This window comes from Onychostoma macrolepis, chromosome 09 (genome assembly GCF_012432095.1).
Source record: "Onychostoma macrolepis isolate SWU-2019 chromosome 09, ASM1243209v1, whole genome shotgun sequence".
NCBI classification, from domain to species: domain Eukaryota; kingdom Metazoa; phylum Chordata; class Actinopteri; order Cypriniformes; family Cyprinidae; genus Onychostoma; species Onychostoma macrolepis.
Window position 1 is genome coordinate 29,436,616 of NC_081163.1, and position 20,400 is coordinate 29,457,015.

A 20,400-nucleotide genomic window follows, 5' to 3' on the forward strand; every position below is an offset into this window, starting at 1 on the left:
CCAATGCCATTATTATGTCTGCAACAATAAGGTTGCGAAGGTCTTGATAGAGAGCTCTTTGCTTTTCCCCATGAAATGTTTCTTGTGTGACATGTTGGTCATGAGACACCTTTTTATAGGCCATCAGTTGGGACTGAACCAACTAATAAAAATTTCCACAAGGGGCAGGATTGCTTCCTAATTACTGATAGATTTCATCTGGTGTCTTGGCTTTCCATGCGTTTTGCACCCCCTTTCTTCATGTGTTCAATGCATTTTCCTGTCTCATTCCACTTTATTAAACAGAACTTAATTTCTCAATGTATTTGTTTTGCTTTCTTTGTATGTATGGATTACTTGGATTGTTACTGACATCTGGTGAAAATTTCATGTCAACAGCACCTTTAGAAATATATTTACTGAGCAAAATGGTGACGTGTTCAATACTTATTTTACCTGCTGTATACTCTTCTCCATCACTTAGTCGTCATTTAACCAAGTTGGACTGATGTGTAAAGTTGGGTAATCCGTAAATAAGAAGCAGGTTTGCCATGCAGATCTGCTGTGTGCTGAAGTGACAGCTATTTAGTGCATTCGCCCACAAAGACATTTCATTTGACTATGGCATCACAATGTAAAGACAATATAAATGACATAATTGTTCTCTTTTATAGGTACATTATGTATGCTTACCTAGTCATGCTGAGGGGGAAGATTTTACTCTACAGGTACGGGATAGTTTGCGCCACTTGTCTTGAAACATTGTATCAAAGTATATAAAAATGAACAATGAAAAGTAAAAATGAACATTTTTGTTTTATTCTATAAACTACAAATAGAGAGAGATAGATTTGTTGGATCCTACAGTCATGTATTCTTTGATGCTCACAGGCTCTGACGTCGCTCTCCACTGAGATGATGGAGTTGCTTAGATCACTACATGTACACACCCTTAAAGATGAAGAGATTCTGCTCCTCAAAGACCCCAAAAGGCCCTTTGAGAGAAAAGAGAGTGTTTCTCAGGTATGATTTGCTTATATTTTGCTTGAATATTTAGATAATGTTTATGTTTTGTGTGAGACGTGTTTGCTGTTGTCATTATTTTGATATCAGGTGTCCTTCATTGTTTCGTCTGGGTTTTAAATTTGTGGTATGGTTTTGTGTGAAATTGGGTCTAAACAGAACTAACCTTGTGGTAGGCAGCCATGGTATTAAGTTTTGTACTTTGAACGTTACATAAAACCACAAGTGTTTTTCAGACATAACAAGAGATTGCATGCTTTCTTTCATGCATGTCAGGAAAAATAAGAGTTCCGTGAGAAGTCTAAAAATCAAAACTTCTCAAGAAATTCTGGGTTTGACAGTTTGCAGGCTTTATGTTTATCTTCCAGATTAACATTAAGTTTATCATAACAATTTATATAGAGAACGTATCATGTCGTAAAGTATTTTATTGCATCATCCTAGCATTTGATTGATTCATTTTTTTTAAATGCGATCTTTACTTTCTTTCTCTGAAACCAATTGAGAGTTTCCTTGGCTGTGTGTTTGGGATCATTGTCTCGCTGAAATGTCCACCCTCATTTCATCTTCATCATCCTGGTAGATGGCAGCAGATTGTTATCAAGAATGTCTTGGTACATTTTTCCATTCATCCTTCTTTCAATTATATGAATTTTGCCAGTGCCGCACCATGATGTTTTGGGGTGATGTGCAGTGCCATTTGACCTCCAAACATGGTGTGTATTATGGCATCCAAAGAGTACAATTTTTGTCTTATCTGACCACACTATATTCTCCTAGTATTTCACAGCTTCAATATGCTTTTTCTTCAGCAATAGAGCCTTGCGTGGTGAGCGTGCATACAGGCCACGGCGGATGAGTGCATTACTTATTGATTTCTTTGAAACAATTGTACATGCTAATTCCAGGTCTTTCTGAAGTTCTCCACAAGTGATCCTTGGCTCTTGGACAACTCTTCTGATAATTATTTTCACTCCTATGTCAGAAATCTTACGAGGAGCACCTGGTATTGGCCGGTTTGTGGTGAAATTATGTTCTTTCCACTTCCAGATTTTGGCCCCAACAGTGCTCACTGGAACACTCAGAAGTATAGAAATCCTTCTGTAACCAATGCCATTATTATGTCTGCAACAATAAGGTTGCGAAGGTCTTGATAGAGAGCTCTTTGCTTTTCCCCATGAAATGTTTCTTGTGTGACATGTTGGTCATGAGACACCTTTTTATAGGCCATCAGTTGGGACTGAACCAACTAATAAAAATTTCCACAAGGGGCAGGATTGCTTCCTAATTACTGATAGATTTCATCTGGTGTCTTGGCTTTCCATGCGTTTTTGCACCCCCCTTTCTTCATGTGTTCAATGCATTTTCCCTGTCTCATTCCACTTTATTAAACAGAACTTAATTTCTCAATGTATTTGTTTTGCTTTCTTTGTATGTATGGATTACTTGGATTGTTACTGACATCTGGTGAAAATTTCATGTCAACAGCACCTTTAGAAATATATTTACTGAGCAAAATGGTGACGTGTTCAATACTTATTTTACCTGCTGTATACTCTTCTCCATCACTTAGTCGTCATTTAACCAAGTTGGACTGATGTGTAAAGTTGGGTAATCCGTAAATAAGAAGCAGGTTTGCCATGCAGATCTGCTGTGTGCTGAAGTGACAGCTATTTAGTGCATTCGCCCACAAAGACATTTCATTTGACTATGGCATCACAATGTAAAGACAATATAAATGACATAATTGTTCTCTTTTATAGGTACATTATGTATGCTTACCTAGTCATGCTGAGGGGAAGATTTTACTCTACAGGTGCAGGATAGTTTGCGCCACTTGTCTTGAAACATTGTATCAAAGTATATAAAATGAACAATGAAAAGTAAAATGAACATTTTTGTTTTATTCTATAAACTACAAATAGAGAGAGATAGATTTGTTGGATCCTACAGTCATGTATTCTTTGATGCTCACAGGCTCTGACGTCGCTCTCCACTGAGATGATGGAGTTGCTTAGATCACTACATGTACACACCCTTAAAGATGAAGAGATTCTGCTCCTCAAAGACCCCAAAAGGCCCTTTGAGAGAAAAGAGAGTGTTTCTCAGGTATGATTTGCTTATATTTTGCTTGAATATTTAGATAATGTTTATGTTTTGTGTGAGACGTGTTTGCTGTTGTCATTATTTTGATATCAGGTGTCCTTCATTGTTTCGTCTGGGTTTTTAAATTTGTGGTATGGTTTTGTGTGAAATTGGGTCTAAACAGAACTAACCTTGTGGTAGGCAGCCATGGTATTAAGTTTTGTACTTTGAACGTTACATAAAACCACAAGTGTTTTTCAGACATAACAAGAGATTGCATGCTTTCTTTCATGCATGTCAGGAAAAATAAGAGTTCCGTGAGAAGTCTAAAAATCAAAACTTCTCAAGAAATTCTGGGTTTGACAGTTTGCAGGCTTTATGTTTATCTTCCAGATTAACATTAAGTTTATCATAACAATTTATATAGAGAACGTATCATGTCGTAAAGTATTTTATTGCATCATCCTAGCATTTGATTGATTCATTTTTTTTTAAATGCGATCTTTACTTTTCTTTCTCCCTCAGGCCTGTTCAAGAGCTTTGTGCATATTGAGACATAGCCCCACTCCTCAGATTAGTGTTTGCAGCATGCTGGGGTTGTTGGCTCGATACGCATCTGGGATAAGGTATGCACTGGAGTTACAGGTTCTGCAGAGGGGCGCTTCAGAAGCATGCCAAGCTGAGGATGATGACACCAATCAATCTGTCTCTTCTATCGAAGAGGACTTTGTTACTGCTTTTGAGCATCTTGAAGAGGAGGATACAGGTGATTACTCATGATTCTTACTTGACAGTCTTAGGATAACTTCCTGTTTAAATATGGGTTTGAATAAACCTTTTTTTAATTTATTTACACTACCATTGTAAATAAATTTGGGGGCCAGTAAGATGTTTTTGAAAGAAGTCTTGCAAATGGCCACAAAGACCTGTATGTATTTAATCAGAAATAGAGAAAAACTGTAATATTGTGAAGTATTATTACAAATTTAAAATAAATGCTTTCTATTTTAATATTGTTATAATGTAATTTATTCCTGTGACTCAAAGCTGAATTTTCAGCATCATTACTCCAGTTTACAGTTTCACATGACCCTTCAGAATCCATTCTAATATGCTGATTTACTGCTCAAGAAACATCTTATTTTTGTTATCAATGTTGAAAACACTGTTGCTAAATATATTTGTGGAAACCATGATGCATTTCTTTTCATTGTTTCTTTGGTGAATTGAAGGTTCAAAGGAACAGCATTTATTTGAAATATAAATCTTCTGTAACATTATAAATGTTTTCACTGTTTTGATCAATTTAATGCCACCTTGCTAAATGAAAGTATTAATTTAGTTCAAAAAAATCTTACTGACCCTAAACTCCTGAACAGTTTTTAAAAAAAGCATCGATAGCTATAAAGTAAATGCTTATGAACAGCTGCTAGTTCTGGATTTAATTAACTGTTAAGAAGAATTCTGTTATTATGAACTGTTCTCTGATCTTGCAGGTGGCCGTAGTCAGAGGAACCAAAGGGATGTGGCGTCCCAGACTGTCCCCTCTCATTTAAGAGACTTATCTGGATCTCGCATTATTATAAGTTCCATACCGAGGAAGTCAGTGCACAAGGAAAAGGCTGCTGCAAAAGTGTCAGAAACTGTCCTGAAGTCAACAACGTGGCCCACAAGTTCAGAGAGCTCATATGCACTTAGCAGTCTTCCAAAGGGATGCGCTACTTCCACATCCCTCACAGAGTCAGATGAGTCAGACTGCTCAAGTCCCAGCCCTATTATATTCCTGGATGAAGTTGGATATCAGAAGAGTCTTAAAGCAAAACTTGACATTCCCAAGATCCCTGTTTTAAAGGACGGAGTAGAAGATTCTGACTCGGAAGTGAGTGAATTTTTCGACAGCTTTGACCAGTTTGATGAACTAGACCAGTCTTTTGATTCCAACATCAAGGTCCTTAAAGAACAGCCCCTCCCTGGTCAAACAGAGAAGCTTGTTGATAACTCTGGTTGTAAATTTGTATCAAGGGGGTGCTCGACCACAGCAATGAACCCTCACAAATTTGATCATAGGACTCTTCCAGCCAATGTCAAGAAACCAACTCCACTTAAACCAGGATCACCGTACAGTATTCACTCTGATTCACCAGATTCCCCACGGCCTGTGAGGACTCCCTGCGAGGAAAGCGGGCCGCTCTTCAGTCCAGTTAGTTCATCTGCATTTAGCCCACTGGGAGAAGGAGGATCCTTAGAGTATTTTTGGAAGGCAGATGGAGATGGCTCAGAATTGCGTAAACCACAGGACCTTTGCTCGCTGTACAAAACGTACTCAGATTTTGCCAACAACCTGTCAAAAGAAATCCTTGGATCAGTCTGTGGGTACTCCTCCCCTGTTGATTTTAACATTAATAAGAACTTGAGCTGCGTGTGTCATAAGGAGTTCAAAAACACTAATGGGCATCTAATGAAGCTTTCAGACATCCAGGAGACAGTCACCATCACCAAATCCCAATCACAGTCTCTTAAGGATGGGATTCAGAAGTTTGCTACAGACTTGGTTGAAATGAGCCTTGGAAGTGCCTTAAGGGACTTGCAGAAAGGTGTGTCCTCCTGTACCACTACTCTTTGCCATTTGGCTGCAAGACTGACTTCTTCAGTATTTCAAATGGCCTTTCATGAGATAGGTATGCGCCATGCATTTGTGTTAAAAGAGCGTGCCATAAACGGTCTAGCCAGTTTCCTAGTAGGGGAAGCCATTTCTGGAGCCCTCAAAGAGTTCCTCTTTGTGAAAAAGCAGATTTTCAACAATACCGTCACACGATTTGCTGCAGATCTGGCTGAGGAGTTAGTGTTTGAAGGTATTATGGAGGTTTGCCAGTTTTCACATCCCTCAACTCCACTCACACCAAGTGACTGGTCATTTGAGCAAGAGGAGGAAGTGGTTTCGTCCTATGCCTCTGACCTGTCGGAGTCTGTTCTCCAAGAGGCTTTTATAGAGCTCTCACAAGCTGATGTGACTTTCACTACACAGGCAGCTATTTGTGTGTCAGTTGACAACATTTGTTATGTGAGTGCTGAAGATAGTTCTCTCATCACAAAAACTTGCAGTGCCCAAACAAGCTATCTTGGATCTCAGGTCGTCGCAGAGGCTGCAAATCAAGAGCAGGATGGTTGCACAGTGAAGAAAGCCTTGTATTGTGTGTCCGGTATGGCCAGTTGTGTTCCAGTTCCTGTGGCTGGCAAGGTAATATCCCATGTGCACAACTCAGATGAGCCTTCTCAGTATAAATCCAGTATTGGTCACGTATGTCAGACCAGTCCTAAAAGAACCATTTGTTGCCAAGTGGAAGTGGCATCCTCAACCTTAGATACCTCTGAAGCAACTCTCACCGAATCATCACCAGGTCCTGCAAGAATCCAGGATGCCAGTGGTGAGGAAATTGTTGGCAATCCATCGGTTGAAAATGATTCCAACAAACCCTCCATTGGAAAGACGTTTCAAAACTTCTCCGGGAATATGGTGGACACAATAGTAGGGGAGGCATTCGATCTGATGCATTCTTCAACAAAAGTGAAGAAGAAAGTGGAGGATTGTGCAGACTTTTTGAGCAAAACAATAGCAGCTCACATATCCACTCCAAGCCATGGAATTGTTAAATCACACGAAGCATCGACTCCCTCTCAGATTCCCTTTCACTTGGTGTCAAAGGGCTCTTGTGACCCATCCTCCAGAAATGTACGTCCAGTCTCCAAGCTCACCCCAGAGGTCCGTTCTGTCGTGAGAATGGACACATTGGAAGTGCCCACTTTTGAAGTTGCCTCATGTGGAGGTAGAAAAGTTGGTGCAGATGATTTTTCAAGCAGCAACTCTGGAACAAAATCGACTGAAATCCCTAGCACTCCACCCTCAAGTCCTCAGCAGCCATCGGACGAGTACAGCGAGAAACAGATCAGACAGTTCTCGAAGAAGCTCAAAGGTACACTCGCAAAAGAATTTTCTCCTGCAACTCCTCCACCCACTCCTTATTACCCGCCTGCCGCCGACACCAAAGAAGAAGGTTCGGTTTCAGACAAGGCCGATTTCATGCTGAAACTCATTAGGTCTCTCTCTGAAGAAGCTGGCAGCAATGAAGATGAGGAGGAAGACCAGGAAGATGGTCCTCACTCTAGAAACTGCCAGGCAGAGCTGAGTCCCAACATCAGGAGCAGAATGATCGAGAGGAGTGCGCTCCATTATGCAGAGCGTTTAGCGTGCCACATTGTTTCAATGGCCACTGAGATGGACACGCTAAGCCTCGGAGATGTGAAGAAGCTGGTGGGTGACGAAAGCAAAGGCAGTGTCGCCTTGCATAGTGCACAGTTCTCAGAGCAGACTTTAAATTCTTTGTGGACGTATGCTGGAGAAGTGGCTGGAGAAGTCATCAATGATGTCAAGAAGATGATGAGTTCTAGCCACTGTCGTCACAAAACGCTAAAAAGAGGATCTGTAAACTCTGCAGAGAAACGTCAGAGCGGAGACGGCCTTTTGGGAAGTTTGACTTGTCAGTGGCCTGGTGATGGCAGTTCAAGTGGGATGTCGTCAGAGTATCCAAGTTGCGAGAGTGTCACTGACGAGTATGCAGGATACCTCATTAAGGTGCTCAAGAAAGAGGGAGGCAACCGAGAGCTTATATTAGATCAGTACGCCACTCGCTTGGCGTATCGATCTATTAAATCTGGCCTGGCTCATGCGGCACGAAAAATAAAGCAGAGATCTCCTTTGAGGCTTCACTCTTCTAGGCGTTTGCACAATGATCGTAGTCCTGATGTTTCCCAGTTTCCCACATCTAAGTCATCCCACGCTGCACTTATTGATGGAAAAGATGGATCATCTTGTGAATCCCTGCCATGTGCTTGTCAAGACGGTCAAGACATGAGCAGTAATGAATATGTAGAACTTGTGAACTTTGCCGAGTCGCTGGCCTACAACATTACATGTGATGTTACAAGAAAGCTGAGAATGAGCTCTGTTAGACTGCCAAAATCGCTCACTGATTCTTGCCTCTACAGGAAATCCACTGTCAAGGACATGCCAGAAAATCTCATCAAAAATACGTTTTCATGCTCTCTTCTACCTTATACAGAAACTAACAGGCTCTACCATAGTACCAGCAGCTTGAATGATGGCAAAAGCAACAATGGTGTAATACAAGTCATTGAACATTATGCCAGGAAAATTGTCGATGACACTTTGGAAATGACGCTGGGGCCGGCAAGTGTTCAGGAAGCGGCGGACAGGAGGGCACTTGAACGCAATTCCTTCACAGAAAAGCTGGCTGAGGCATATGAAGCTTGTCGATACTGCCAAGGTCGAGAGTGCCTGTTTTGCAGTAGAGACGGCCATCGTGGTTTCCAGGGAGTGAAAATAAGAAGGCAACAAGAATCAAATGCAGTGACTGGACTGGAAATTCCTAGAATACACATTGATTTGGAAAAGAGAGCTGCTTTTGCTGAAGAAATGGTTTCCAGTGCTATTGAGAAAGCCAAAAAGGAACTTAGCTGCACCAGTCTGAATGCAGACAGTGGGATTGGCCATGATGGCGCAAGCTTTGCAGAAAGTCTCACCACAGAGATTATGACATCCGCATTGTCCAACGTCTGCCAAACCGTCAATCTTGGGTACAGTGACACATCTTTCACAGAATCATACTATCACTTAAAATTGCTCATCAGTTACTCATGATAAGTGGATTTCCTAGATTTTGAAACTTATTTTTTTTAATATTGGCTTATCATGATTGATGACTTTGTCCGTTTCAGTACCTCCAGAAGAGAAGGCGTCAATGTAACGGAGTCAACGGTGAGTCAGCAGCTCAGTTTGAGTGTTGGTGATGACAGTCTCGGTAGTTGGTCCAATCTGAGTTTTGAAGAAGACCACCCAGATGAGAGCAGCAGCTTTCACCATCTTAGTGACAGGTGAGCAAGTCCCACCACACTTGCAAGCAATACACAGCTCATTTAAACTTGAAATGAAGCATTGCTGGTCGGCTACCACACTCAAGTTCACTCTGCTTTCTTTTCTTGTGCACCTTTCACAAGCATGTGGCTGAAAAGTACAATTTGGTGAATTAACAGAGGAATGAATGGATTTTCAATGACCTTACCAGTGCAATACGCAGTAGACAGATTTGTGCTATAGAAGAGCTCAGGCTGAATTTGTGAAGTATATTGTCAGTGTTGGATCTGTAACTTGTATAGTAGCCCTTTAGTGCATTTTTCATACCATTTGCAGGCATGTTTGGTTTTCAGCGGAGGTATTTTGACTCTTTTCACATGTTTAGTCTGAGTTTTATCAGTTTAGGTTTTGGAGTAGGAGAACATACTGTATGACTCATTATAGCTGAAGAACGTTTATTGTTCTTTTTCTTCCTTTTATATACAAACCATTTTACACTTTCTTTGAAGCCAAAGATACTGATTTTCTCACCATTTTCCAAAACTGCTGAGGAACACCTAGGGCCTTGTCCAGATGAGCATTTAGGGATATTGTTTTCATTCTCAGAAAAATGTAACTGTCTTTGGCTTCAAAACATGACGACTGAGTCACACAGTCTTGTCTTTCAAAGGCAGGCATTGTTTTGTAGTGTTTTTGGCTGCAGTGTCTCAATGGAAGCATTTTCTATCAACAATTTAATATCTCCCAAGACACTAAAAGTTAGAATGTATGAGCAATTTTTGTTTTGAACGACCCATGATACCATGAATATCTATCAAAATATTTATAAAAGGTGTGGTTGTCAGCTTGAGGCAGTGTTTCTGAGTAACTAATCATTAATGTATCACTCTGTACTCCATAAATCATCAGTGTATCCAAATATAGATGATAGTTGACAGTTGTTGTTTTTTCATGTCGTCAACTGCTTTGATCAGTTAACATTAATCAGTGTTAGAAATGTGTGTGATTAGGCCGTTATTTCTATCCTTTCTTGTCTAATCATGACTATTAATGAGTATGAGAGTGTTAATACAGATGTTTTCATTGCATTCATGATTTAGAGTTGACAACTGTGAATCAATTTCAGTGAATTGACTCTGATCAAGCTGTTTGTTTGCATAAGCTTTCAAGCATTAAAATGTTTATTATTTTAGTGAAAAACACTGTAGAACATGTCTTTCTTATATTTAACTACATTTTCACTTTGCTTTTACATCTTGCATGAAATATTTTAAAACTATAATGGCTACAACTGGTGTTTGGTTGAAAATCCGATTCTTCTAACAAATAAAAAAAATAAAAAAATCGCCCTTTAAACATTTTCTAACAAATAAATTAACATCAAGATCGTGTAAAAAAAAAAAAAAAAAAAAGCTTCGAGCAGGTTATCCAGATTCACTTTGAAATGATTTTGTAGTGTTTCTTCTTTTCTCTCCCCCAGCAGTAATGGAAACAGCAGTAGCTGGAGCAGTCTGGGTTTAGAAGGCGAGGTTTATGAAGAGCATTTGTCCTTCTCTCCATCAGACAGGTTGGTCTATGGAAAGAGGCACAGCATAGCCAGCGTGGGCTGCTCTAATTACTGTATGATGTCATTGCAACTTTTTATCAGCAAGTGCTGAAAACGTATCTGATATCACCTATTAGAAACAAATCTTCGCTTTGTTTCTCCATTCAGAGGATGGAATTAGTCAATTGGATCTTTGTGTATGTGTTGGTAGAGTTGTGGGAGTCGGAAGTGTCGGGGGGGTTGGGTCATTGACTTCATAAGTGTGTTGCGATGTATTTTCTAAAGAATGAACAATCTGTCCTTATTGCATGCTTCCTGTTTGAGTGAAAAAGGATGTCCCAGCCTCTAAATCCCATACGAGTTCAGGTCCACAACATGAAACGTGGATTAGAGTACACCATGACTCACTCCATACAAAAGCAACAGAGATCTCTTCATAATACCATACATCAGACACAGAAAAATAATATTTGAAGAAGCATTATTATTGGAATTTTTATTTATTTATTTTTTTTGCACTTTCTGTGTCATTGTGTCATTGTCAAGAGTTATAGAATCAGATATAGAATCTTCTTGTAAACCTGTGCTAGAAAATGGCGATCCAAATCAGAGCTGGGCAACAAATATTAATGATATACTGCTGATTTATCTAACAATATTGCAAGTTATCACTTGTAAATAATTGACTGCTTAGGCCAATTCAGTATGTATTATTATTATTATTATTATTTAAAACTTTTTTGTAGTTGAGGCTATTCATGGTATTCATATTTGCAGTGATTTTGTTGGTGATATAAAATTAAGAAACACTGTGAATATATGCTTTTTGTTTGGCTGTTAAACTTTCTAAAGACTTTGTGAGTAGAAGTACAATAAAATAGACTAAAGGGTTGGTGAGATTTGAAAAATATTTTTTAATATTTCATAAGTCTCTTATGCTCAACAAGACTGCATTTATTTAATTAAAAATGCAATAAAATAGTAGTATTTTTAAATATTATTACAATTTAAAAGAGATTATTTCTGTTTTAATATTTTAAAATGTAATTTATTGTTGTGATGCAAAGCTAAACTTTCAGCAGCAATTACTGTCACATGCTCCTTCAGAAATCATTCTTATATGCTGATTTAATTGTACTAGGTATATGCTAGATTTTTATACTATTACTACTAATTTTACTACTGTTTAGTTAAAGGCATGAAGAAAAATACATTTTAAAAAGTACGGCATCAATATGTGTTTTAGTAGTCGTAAATATGGCATGAATTGTAGCGGGGCTGGTTTATGTTAGAAATTGGAAGCTGGGAGCTCCTATCACTCTCTTCTGCATGTTGTTTGTGGTGTCTTTCCCTTCCATCTGTCACTGAGACAGTCTTACACCTGTAATATTTTTCACTTTACAGTGACGGCACTGAAGAGAAGGAAGCTGAGGCCAAAGAGGATTCAGGCGGTAAATGAAAACTATATCTGTTCTTAGTATTTTTCTTCCACACTAGTGTTTATTCTGTGGTCTGTTGTTAGACCTTAACTGTTAGACTAATTTCAGCCCTTATTTTTGCGCTGCCACTCATTTAAAGTGGTCTGTCTTGGCCAAGCACCTTCAGCGCGCCCCTGTCAAAGCCACAAGGCTATTTATCCACATTACTTGTCGTCTAACTGTCAGACCGGCTCCATGTGGGTCAATAGATGAGCTCAAGCAGAGTTCTGGGTCTGGCCTAGTTAACAGAGAGAGCGTGGGAACTGGTTTGCTGAAGTAGACTATTTTCTGTGATGGTTTTTGTGTGTATGTATGGGCTGAACATGTGTGTATGTGTGTTTTGTCCGTGCAGGAGCGGTGCGAGTGGAGAGGGAACATGGGCCGGCAGAAAGAGCTCTGCTGGTGGTCAGTACAGACGTCCAGGGTCGAGCTGTGGACCCCCAGTTGACGGCTGTGCTCCAGTGGATTGCCGCCTCTATCGCTGATCTGTCTTTAATGCAGCTGAGCCAGTTCTCAGCCCAGGAGCTGCAGCAGGTGAGAACACTTGGAACTCCTACAAATGCATATTCAATAAGGTGAGTCACAAAAATAACTGTGTCCACACCTTTTCAGTGCTAATTTCCCACTGTGTGTCTTTAGTAAATCCGGACAGTAATTTTTTAACGCCAAATGAGGGTTTGCGCTGGTGCAAGCTGATAGTAAATCTGGCCCTTAGAATCAGTATTGGGTAAAGTTACTTTTAAAAGTAATGCATTACAATATTGCGTTACTCCCTAAAAGTAACTACCGTATTGTCCCAAATATAAGACGACCCTGATTATAAGACGACCCCCCTTTTTCCAGATGTACCTTTTGGAAAAAGGCTTTTTGATAACCAAATCTTGTTTTTTTTGTTTTTTTATTTGTTTGTTTTTCTCTCTGTAAAACATTATTTTCAAATTGCATATTTTTCCTATTTTAATTTTTGTTTTGAAAGTATGGTAAATACTGGTAAAATGTACCAACAATGACATTGAAAAATATACACTTTTTGATATACCATTGAAATAACAGGTAGCCCATCTGAATTATATAACATTTAGGCTATCCATCTCATAGTAGCCAACCAAAATTTTATTATCAGTAGAAGTGAAATCTTATTGTAGTCTTCAAATGTGGGTATAGTCTTATGTTTTAAAATCACTTACAGAGGAAGTTTGGTCCCATCAGACTAACATGACAGTCACGACTTTACAACACACATTACATTACATATTTCATGGCACACTCGTTATATGCGTTTTTGGCGCCACCTATTGTTGTGGATGTATTACTGACATGTCAAAGTCTAGACCCCGAATATAAGACGACCGCATTTTTTCAGATGTATTTCCAAGAAAAAAACATTGTCTTATATTCGGGACAATACGGTAATTGTGTTATTTATTTATTTTTTTTTAATAATGTTACGTTACTTCTACTTATGTTACTTTTTCTCGCCTGGCCTGGCCTGTAGTCTAGAACTACAGTAACCATCATGTTTTCACAGCGCACACAGCGTTTCTGCACTTACTCCCGATTTCTCTCAACTTGGGGATGGATTTCCATTAATTGCAGCGAGTCTACGACGGATTTCCGTCAATTGCAGGGTTCCCGCCTGTCCTTAATGTCTTAAATTCACTTTTCATCATTTTAAGGCTGTAAATAGGCTTAAATTTCTCAAATAGTGTAATAAATGTCTTAATTTTAGTTTAAATAGGTCTTAAATTAAGGAAAGACGAGATGTATTCGGCCTGCTGAAGGGGATGTGATCAAAGCCTGGAGTGGAGTGAAAGCACGTTCCTCTCTCCACTCTAGCATTCTGTAATCACTCCGCTGGGTCCACTCCGGGTTTTCCATTCCCGCTCAAGGAAAAACTGCTCCATGTTCAATCCATTTTAAAAGTTATCCGGGACTAAAGTTTTCCGTCGCTACGACGGATTTCTGTCAATTGGAAAAAATGAGGGGAAAAGAAACATGTAGCTCATTGTTGTTGCTGTTCTGAAATCATCCCCGCCTCGGCTGCAGCTTCTCACTGACAACATAGTAACACCGCTCGCATCATTCACAGTCGGCTTACTAGCAGACAACACAAAGCATCATGGAGGGGTGGAAGAGGACTCCAGTGGCAACCTGTGAAACTCTGGTGAACTCCATGCCCAAGAGGGTTAAGTCAGTGCTGGAAAATAATGGTGGCCACACAAAATATTGACACTTTAGGCCCAATTTGGACATTTTCACTTAGGGATGTACTCACTTTTGTGGCCAGCGGTTTAGACATTAATGGCTGTGTGTTGAGTTATTTTGAGGGGACAGCAAATTTACACTGTTATACAAGCTGTACACTCAATACTTTACATTGTAGCAAAGTGTCATTTCTTCAGTGTTGTCGCATGAAAAGATATAAGATGATATTTACAAAATGTGAGGGGTGTACTCACTTCTGTGAGATACTGTGTATGTATGTATGTATGTGTATATATATATATATATACACCCACTGCAATATATACTGCACTTGATAACTTCATAAGTTAATAACTGATAATACTAAGCAGTGTTGGGGGTAATGTATTACAAGTAATGTGAGTTACATAATCAGATTACTTTAAGTAAGCGCATATATATATATATATATATATATATATATATATATATACATATACAGTGGGTACGGAAAGTATTCAGACCCCCTTAAATTTTTCACTCTTTGTTATATTGCAGCCATTTGCTAAAATCATTTAAGTTCATTTTTTTCCTCATTAATGTACACACAGCACCCCATATTGACAGAAAAACACAGAATTGTTGAAATTTTTTCAGATTTATTAAAAAAGAAAAACTGAAATATCACATGGTCCTAAGTAATAATGTGGGGGTTCTCCTCAACCACCACCAGTTTTTTCTTTTTTTCTTTACTTTTGTCCTAACTCATTTATCACATTGATTTAAATAGGATAAGCTTGTACCATAATGGTGTAAAAATACAAAGAGTAAGTAAATATATATTCCATTCATTGTAATTAACAACATTAAACATTATATTACATCAAGGTTTCCCAAACTGGGGTTCGTAAAGACCTGCAGGGGAGTTTGTGAGTTTAATGAAAAGTTAACAATTAATTTAATCATAAATCATGTAATTTAATTAAAATAAATAATTTTAAAATTAAAAACACCTACTAAAAAATGAAATATTTTATGTTTACCTGCATGCCATATGACCATTAACCAATGCCAGAGAACTGTGATAATGCAAATGTTATACTTAATTATTATACTATTTATTTTAAAATCTCAGGGGTACTTAAAGGGGTCCTTGATTATGATTTCACTTTTCTTTTTTTTCTTTTTTTTACTTTAGTTAATATTTAATGTTCCTGTTTGAGCATAAACAACATCTGCAAAGTTCAATGCAAAGAGAGATATTTTCTTTTACAGAATTTGCTTTTTAAAGCCTACAACAAACGGCTGGTAGGGACAACAACGAGCTTCTTCCTTGGTTTGTGATATCACGAACCCTAAAATTTAAATAAACTCTGCCCCCAGGAGCACACAGTCACCAACCAATCTGAGCCCATTGCGTATTTCTGAGGAAGGGGCTTCATAGAACCAGGAAGTCAACAGACCATTTTTAGGAGAATGGACACGCCGGTAAAATATATGAAAAATAATGCTATTTAAAATAAATAAATAAATAACGAAGCATGAACACGTGTTACAGTGCCCCCCATAAACACAATCAAGCCTTCAAAAATAGCTGGTTGACCACCCCTTTGTATCCATTGGTCAAATGCTGTGTCACCACCTGACTAATGACTAGTCTATGTGTGAATGTCCACAAAACTGGAGTTTCTGAGTGTATATAAGCGGCAGCCTATTTTAGAAAGGAAAATTTCAAAGATGAAAAAGAGGAATTAGAGAGAATCAATAAATTATGAATAATTTATTGCTAATGTGTGAATAATATGTAATCATGTATTCTATAAAAAGGTAACTGTAGTCTGATTACGAGTATTTTAAAATGTAATTTACTCTAATTACAAGTACTTAATTTTTGGAATCTGATTACGTAATCCAGATTACATGTAATCAGTTACTACCCAGCTCTGGTGATACTGTAGACTGGAGTAATGATGCTGAAAATTCAGCGCTGCATCACAGGAATAAATTACATTTTAAAATGTATTCAAATTACAAAAAAAATATTTTAAATGGTAGCAGTATTTCACAATATTACTGTTTTACTGTATATTTGATTTTGTTTATTTTTCTTTAAATAAATACAGCCTTGGTGAGCATGAGAAAAATCTAACTTTTGAACATGTGTGGAAAAATATATATATTGTGTGTATGTAAAAGGCCACACTCAGTGAACAGAACTGAGGTGAACATTTTTGAGTGCTGATGCAAATTTTAAATTTGACTATTTGAACTTTTCAACTTTTTCACCTCGAAATTTGCAACATGTTTAGTAATACATAATAAATCATATTTTAATAACAAAACACCTTAAAATACCCTGCCATTTCAGAGTAAATGCATAAATATCTAGGTAAAAATGAAGTCTTTTTACGAGGCATAATGTTAATTACATTTTAGATAATGTTTTAGCTCTATCACCCAACTCTAGCAGTATCTATCAGGATGTTTGAGATCCAAAACTGTAGCTTAAATTTGTATGTTTTTCTGTGGCTCCAGCTGCCAGCCGTGGCGCAGAGGCTGAGGGAGAGAGAGTTCAGGGTCGGCGACCTCCTGCAGGCTCTTCTGAGATACTTTGAAGAACGTCGCACTGAGGAAGAGGTTGGGGACACAAGGAACGGCCACAAGAGCCTCTTCCAGTGGCTTCTGGAGCAAGCGTAAATCACCGTCACACTGACACCTGTCAGCCACTAAACGTTTCCTGTCACTTTACAGTGATCTGCAATGTATCTGCCAAACCTAGAGGCATAGCCAGTGGAATGTGTTTATGTGTTGTGTATTGCTTGTGCACCCGTGGCCACCCAGGGGGCGCCACAGAAACAACTGAAGTAATCTAAGAGCCGTTCGTTCAAGTGTGTGTATTGCATGCCGTGACCGAGAGTACCTTTTGCTTGCTTTCACCTCTCTTTTTACTGTCACTTTGTTTTCTTTAAGATTAGACTGCATATCATGCTTTTGGCACGCCATCACTGATGCCTACCCGCTTTTTGCTTTCACACCCTGCCACAACACAAAAGACGGATGGGTTTTATGAGTTGGTTTCTTGTTAGGGAATCCCCATGGCTGCAGGAAAGCTTATGTCATCTCCATACCTCTCCTTTGCGGTGATGTTTGCACTTGTCGAAGGGACCAGCTATGCGATCCAGCAGCTCTCCAGGCCAACGTAAGGTATTCCATGATTCAGAACACATAAGAGAATCACTTGGTAATTATTACAAACAACCCTGTTTCAGCACATATTTGGCAACAATACTTGGATACCGGGCGTGACGGTTTAAAAATAACATTTCACAGGTAATTAGACACAGATAGTTACTCTTGAAAGAATACATCAACAATTAGTAACTTTTACATTCCTCTCTTGTGACTCAAACAGTTATTTTAGTGTGATTGGCTATTCATAATAGTTGAAAATCAATCGGTATACCTGTAATATACTTTTCTAGAGTGTAAAATTGAATCGAGTTGCTGCAATCAGACTTCTCATGATCCAATGCCCATAAAGAATCAGACGTGTTTTAGTTCACCACAAAGTGAAGGGTCTTTGGTTGCCAATTTACAGGAAAAATGCAAACATACTATTAAACTTAGCTTAAAAAGCTAAACATGCTAAACATGTAAACCCCTTTGCCAAATGAGGAAACCCGCAGTAAGCTAATGAACGTTACCTACAGGGGACATTTTTTTTTCTAATTTCCTCCTGGTGTTGTCCACACATTGGAGGTTACTGTGACGCACTGGTAGTGCATTACTAAATGAGGACACATCTGCAGTGAGTATATCTGAATTGTGACGCACTGGTAGTGCATTACTAAATGATTGCGAGATAGTCACCGTCTCTTCAGTCTCTTCCACGCAAACATCTTACTCACTGCCTGACCTTTAGTGTGCACTACACTGAATATTGCACTTTACTGAGGAATGGTCAGACAGGCCGTTCCCTATATCTTTGTTTAGATTTTAAAAAACACTCTTATTATAGCTAAGCATAAAAGACAGATTGCTGACATCTAGTAGCTGATTGGCACGTCAAACTTATCAAGCCCTAAGGGACCAGTGTCCTATATTGAAAGTATTTTGTGGTTGATAAAGACAAACTAAATATATTATATGGCTTCAGAAATCTTATATATGGAAGCCTGTTTCCACCACTGAATAAAAAAATTAAAAAAAGTAATTGCAAGGTTTTTAATCTCAGAATTCTGACTTTTTTCTCAATTTTGAGTTTACATCTCGCAATTCTGAGAATTCTCAGAATTGCATAAATACAAACTCGCAATTTTGACTTTTTTCTTAGAATTGTAAAATATAAATGTGCAAGTGCGAGTTATGAAGTCAGAATTGTGAGATATAAACTCGCAATTGCGAGAAATGAAGTCAGAATTGCGAGGTATAAACTTGTAATTCTGAGAAATTAAGTCAGAATTGTAAGACATAAACTCGCAATTGCGAGTTATAAAGTCAGAATTGCGAGATAAAAACTCGCAATTCTGAGTTTATATCTCGCAATTCTGACTTTTCGCAGTTCGCAATTTAAAATTTCCGATTGCAGGTTAGAAATTGTGAGTTAAATTTTGAGGGGGGAAAAGACTGATGTATTCTCAGAACTGCAAGTTGAACTACAGTTGTGTGATATAGTCAGAATTGCGAGATATAAACAAGAAAAAATTACCTTTTTATTTTTTTATTCAGTGGTGAAAATGGGCTACCATGTAAGAAAATTGAAGAATCACTGAAGAAAAACTGCATATTTGTTTGGAACAGCAATGAGAGTGAGTAAATAATGACAGAAGTTTGGGCGACCTGTTCCTTTAAGTGTTATATTTATGAAGCTTCTGAGATTTGTCTTACTCAGATACAGTTACAGTGTGATTCGATGATGAGAGAAATGTTATGGAGTCAATCGTAGTTGTAAAGATTGTTGTATCTTGTGCTTTCTTTCCTGTAACACGCATGACGCGCTTTCAGCCCATGCTTCATGTACTTCTCTTTACGTGTGCATGGATGTACTCTTCAGTGCTGATTCATGATCTTGTGCATGGTTTAAATCTGGCCACTCTACCTGCTACTATGAAAAAAAACAAAACAAAAAACGCATTTCTGTATTCATGCTGTTGCATAACATCAGCGCTGCCAAATACGTTTGGATCTGCACTCAAACAGTATTTGTTTACATTCTTTTGAAATGTTTTAAAACCTGCCATACACTGTGTCGGACATTTGCATATGATAGCAGTATCACCTAAACCATACTGTGGGAGAAGCGAAGAAAGCTAAATGCTGTATATGAACATTGACGCTTGAGTAGATTTGAGGAGTTGGCTGAAGCACGCCGTGACCATCAGCGATGCCTCATTTTCAGTGGGATTGTATATGCATCTGTGCTCTTGCAGTTATTGTAAACATTAATGCTGTAGATGTTCTGCCCTTGTGTTCTTATTCCCCTTATTTTTGTGTACATTCCTATCTTTCACAAATGATCTATTGCTATTTTGTGTTAAAAGTAAGGCTACATGTATAATGCAGAATACACGCCATACTAAACAGATGAATATTTTGTTACTTGTGCAGTGTTCCTCCATCCTGTCTCATAGTGTAGTGGGCACTGACTTCTCTATTTTCTTCCTGCCCATTTGTATAATATTGCCAAATAAGGTATTTAATAATTTATGTAAGTATAAGTTGCAATGGTGAAGACACTACTTGTCCCCCCAGTGAAGTTGCTGAGTAGTTTACACATTAAAGCTTAATGCACTACACCTGTACACTGTAAAAAGCTGTGGGTAATAAAGCTTTTTCATTTCAATCGTGGCGTCTGCTTATTTACTTTCCACTCTCCATTATCTTTCATCTGACATATTTGAGATAAAAGATGTTGTTGTTCCATGGAAACATAACTTTAATCTATAAATAGAGCAATTATTTGAACTAACCTGCAAAGACATCTCGTCCCATATTTCCGCAAGCTTCAGATGTCATACATCCTCTTTTATGGTTCATGTACTGTATATATATATATATATATATATATATAAAATGGTGTCAACTTACTACGCATTTCTGCTGAAATGTCAGTGCTACACATGCTCCCAGAATAGTACTCTCCTGTGATAGCACACTGTGGTAGTCTTCCTGTCATT

General features: G+C 38.3%; 1 protein-coding gene across 6 annotated transcripts in view; it reads left to right on the top strand.

Moving 5' to 3' along the window:
* Positions 1-20,066, top strand: part of akap11 (A kinase (PRKA) anchor protein 11) — a 33,955-nt gene extending 13,889 nt beyond the window's left edge. The window contains exons 5-13 of one of the 6 annotated variants that reach the window (XM_058786472.1): positions 654-707; positions 871-993; positions 3,613-3,853; positions 4,584-8,739; positions 8,881-9,036; positions 10,497-10,583; positions 11,967-12,013; positions 12,393-12,574; positions 16,760-20,066. In XM_058786472.1, the coding sequence (XP_058642455.1) occupies positions 654-707; positions 871-993; positions 3,613-3,853; positions 4,584-8,739; positions 8,881-9,036; positions 10,497-10,583; positions 11,967-12,013; positions 12,393-12,574; positions 16,760-16,921 (5,208 nt within the window). In that variant the 3' untranslated portion in view covers positions 16,922-20,066. Of the gene's footprint in view, positions 1-653; positions 708-870; positions 994-2,528; positions 2,819-2,979; positions 3,112-3,612; positions 3,854-4,583; positions 8,740-8,880; positions 9,037-10,472; positions 10,584-11,966; positions 12,014-12,392; positions 12,616-16,759 lie in introns of those variants that run through there. The other 5 variants (XM_058786467.1, XM_058786468.1, XM_058786469.1 and 2 more) reach the window with 5 other exon arrangements.
* Positions 20,067-20,400: the final 334 nt, after the last annotated feature.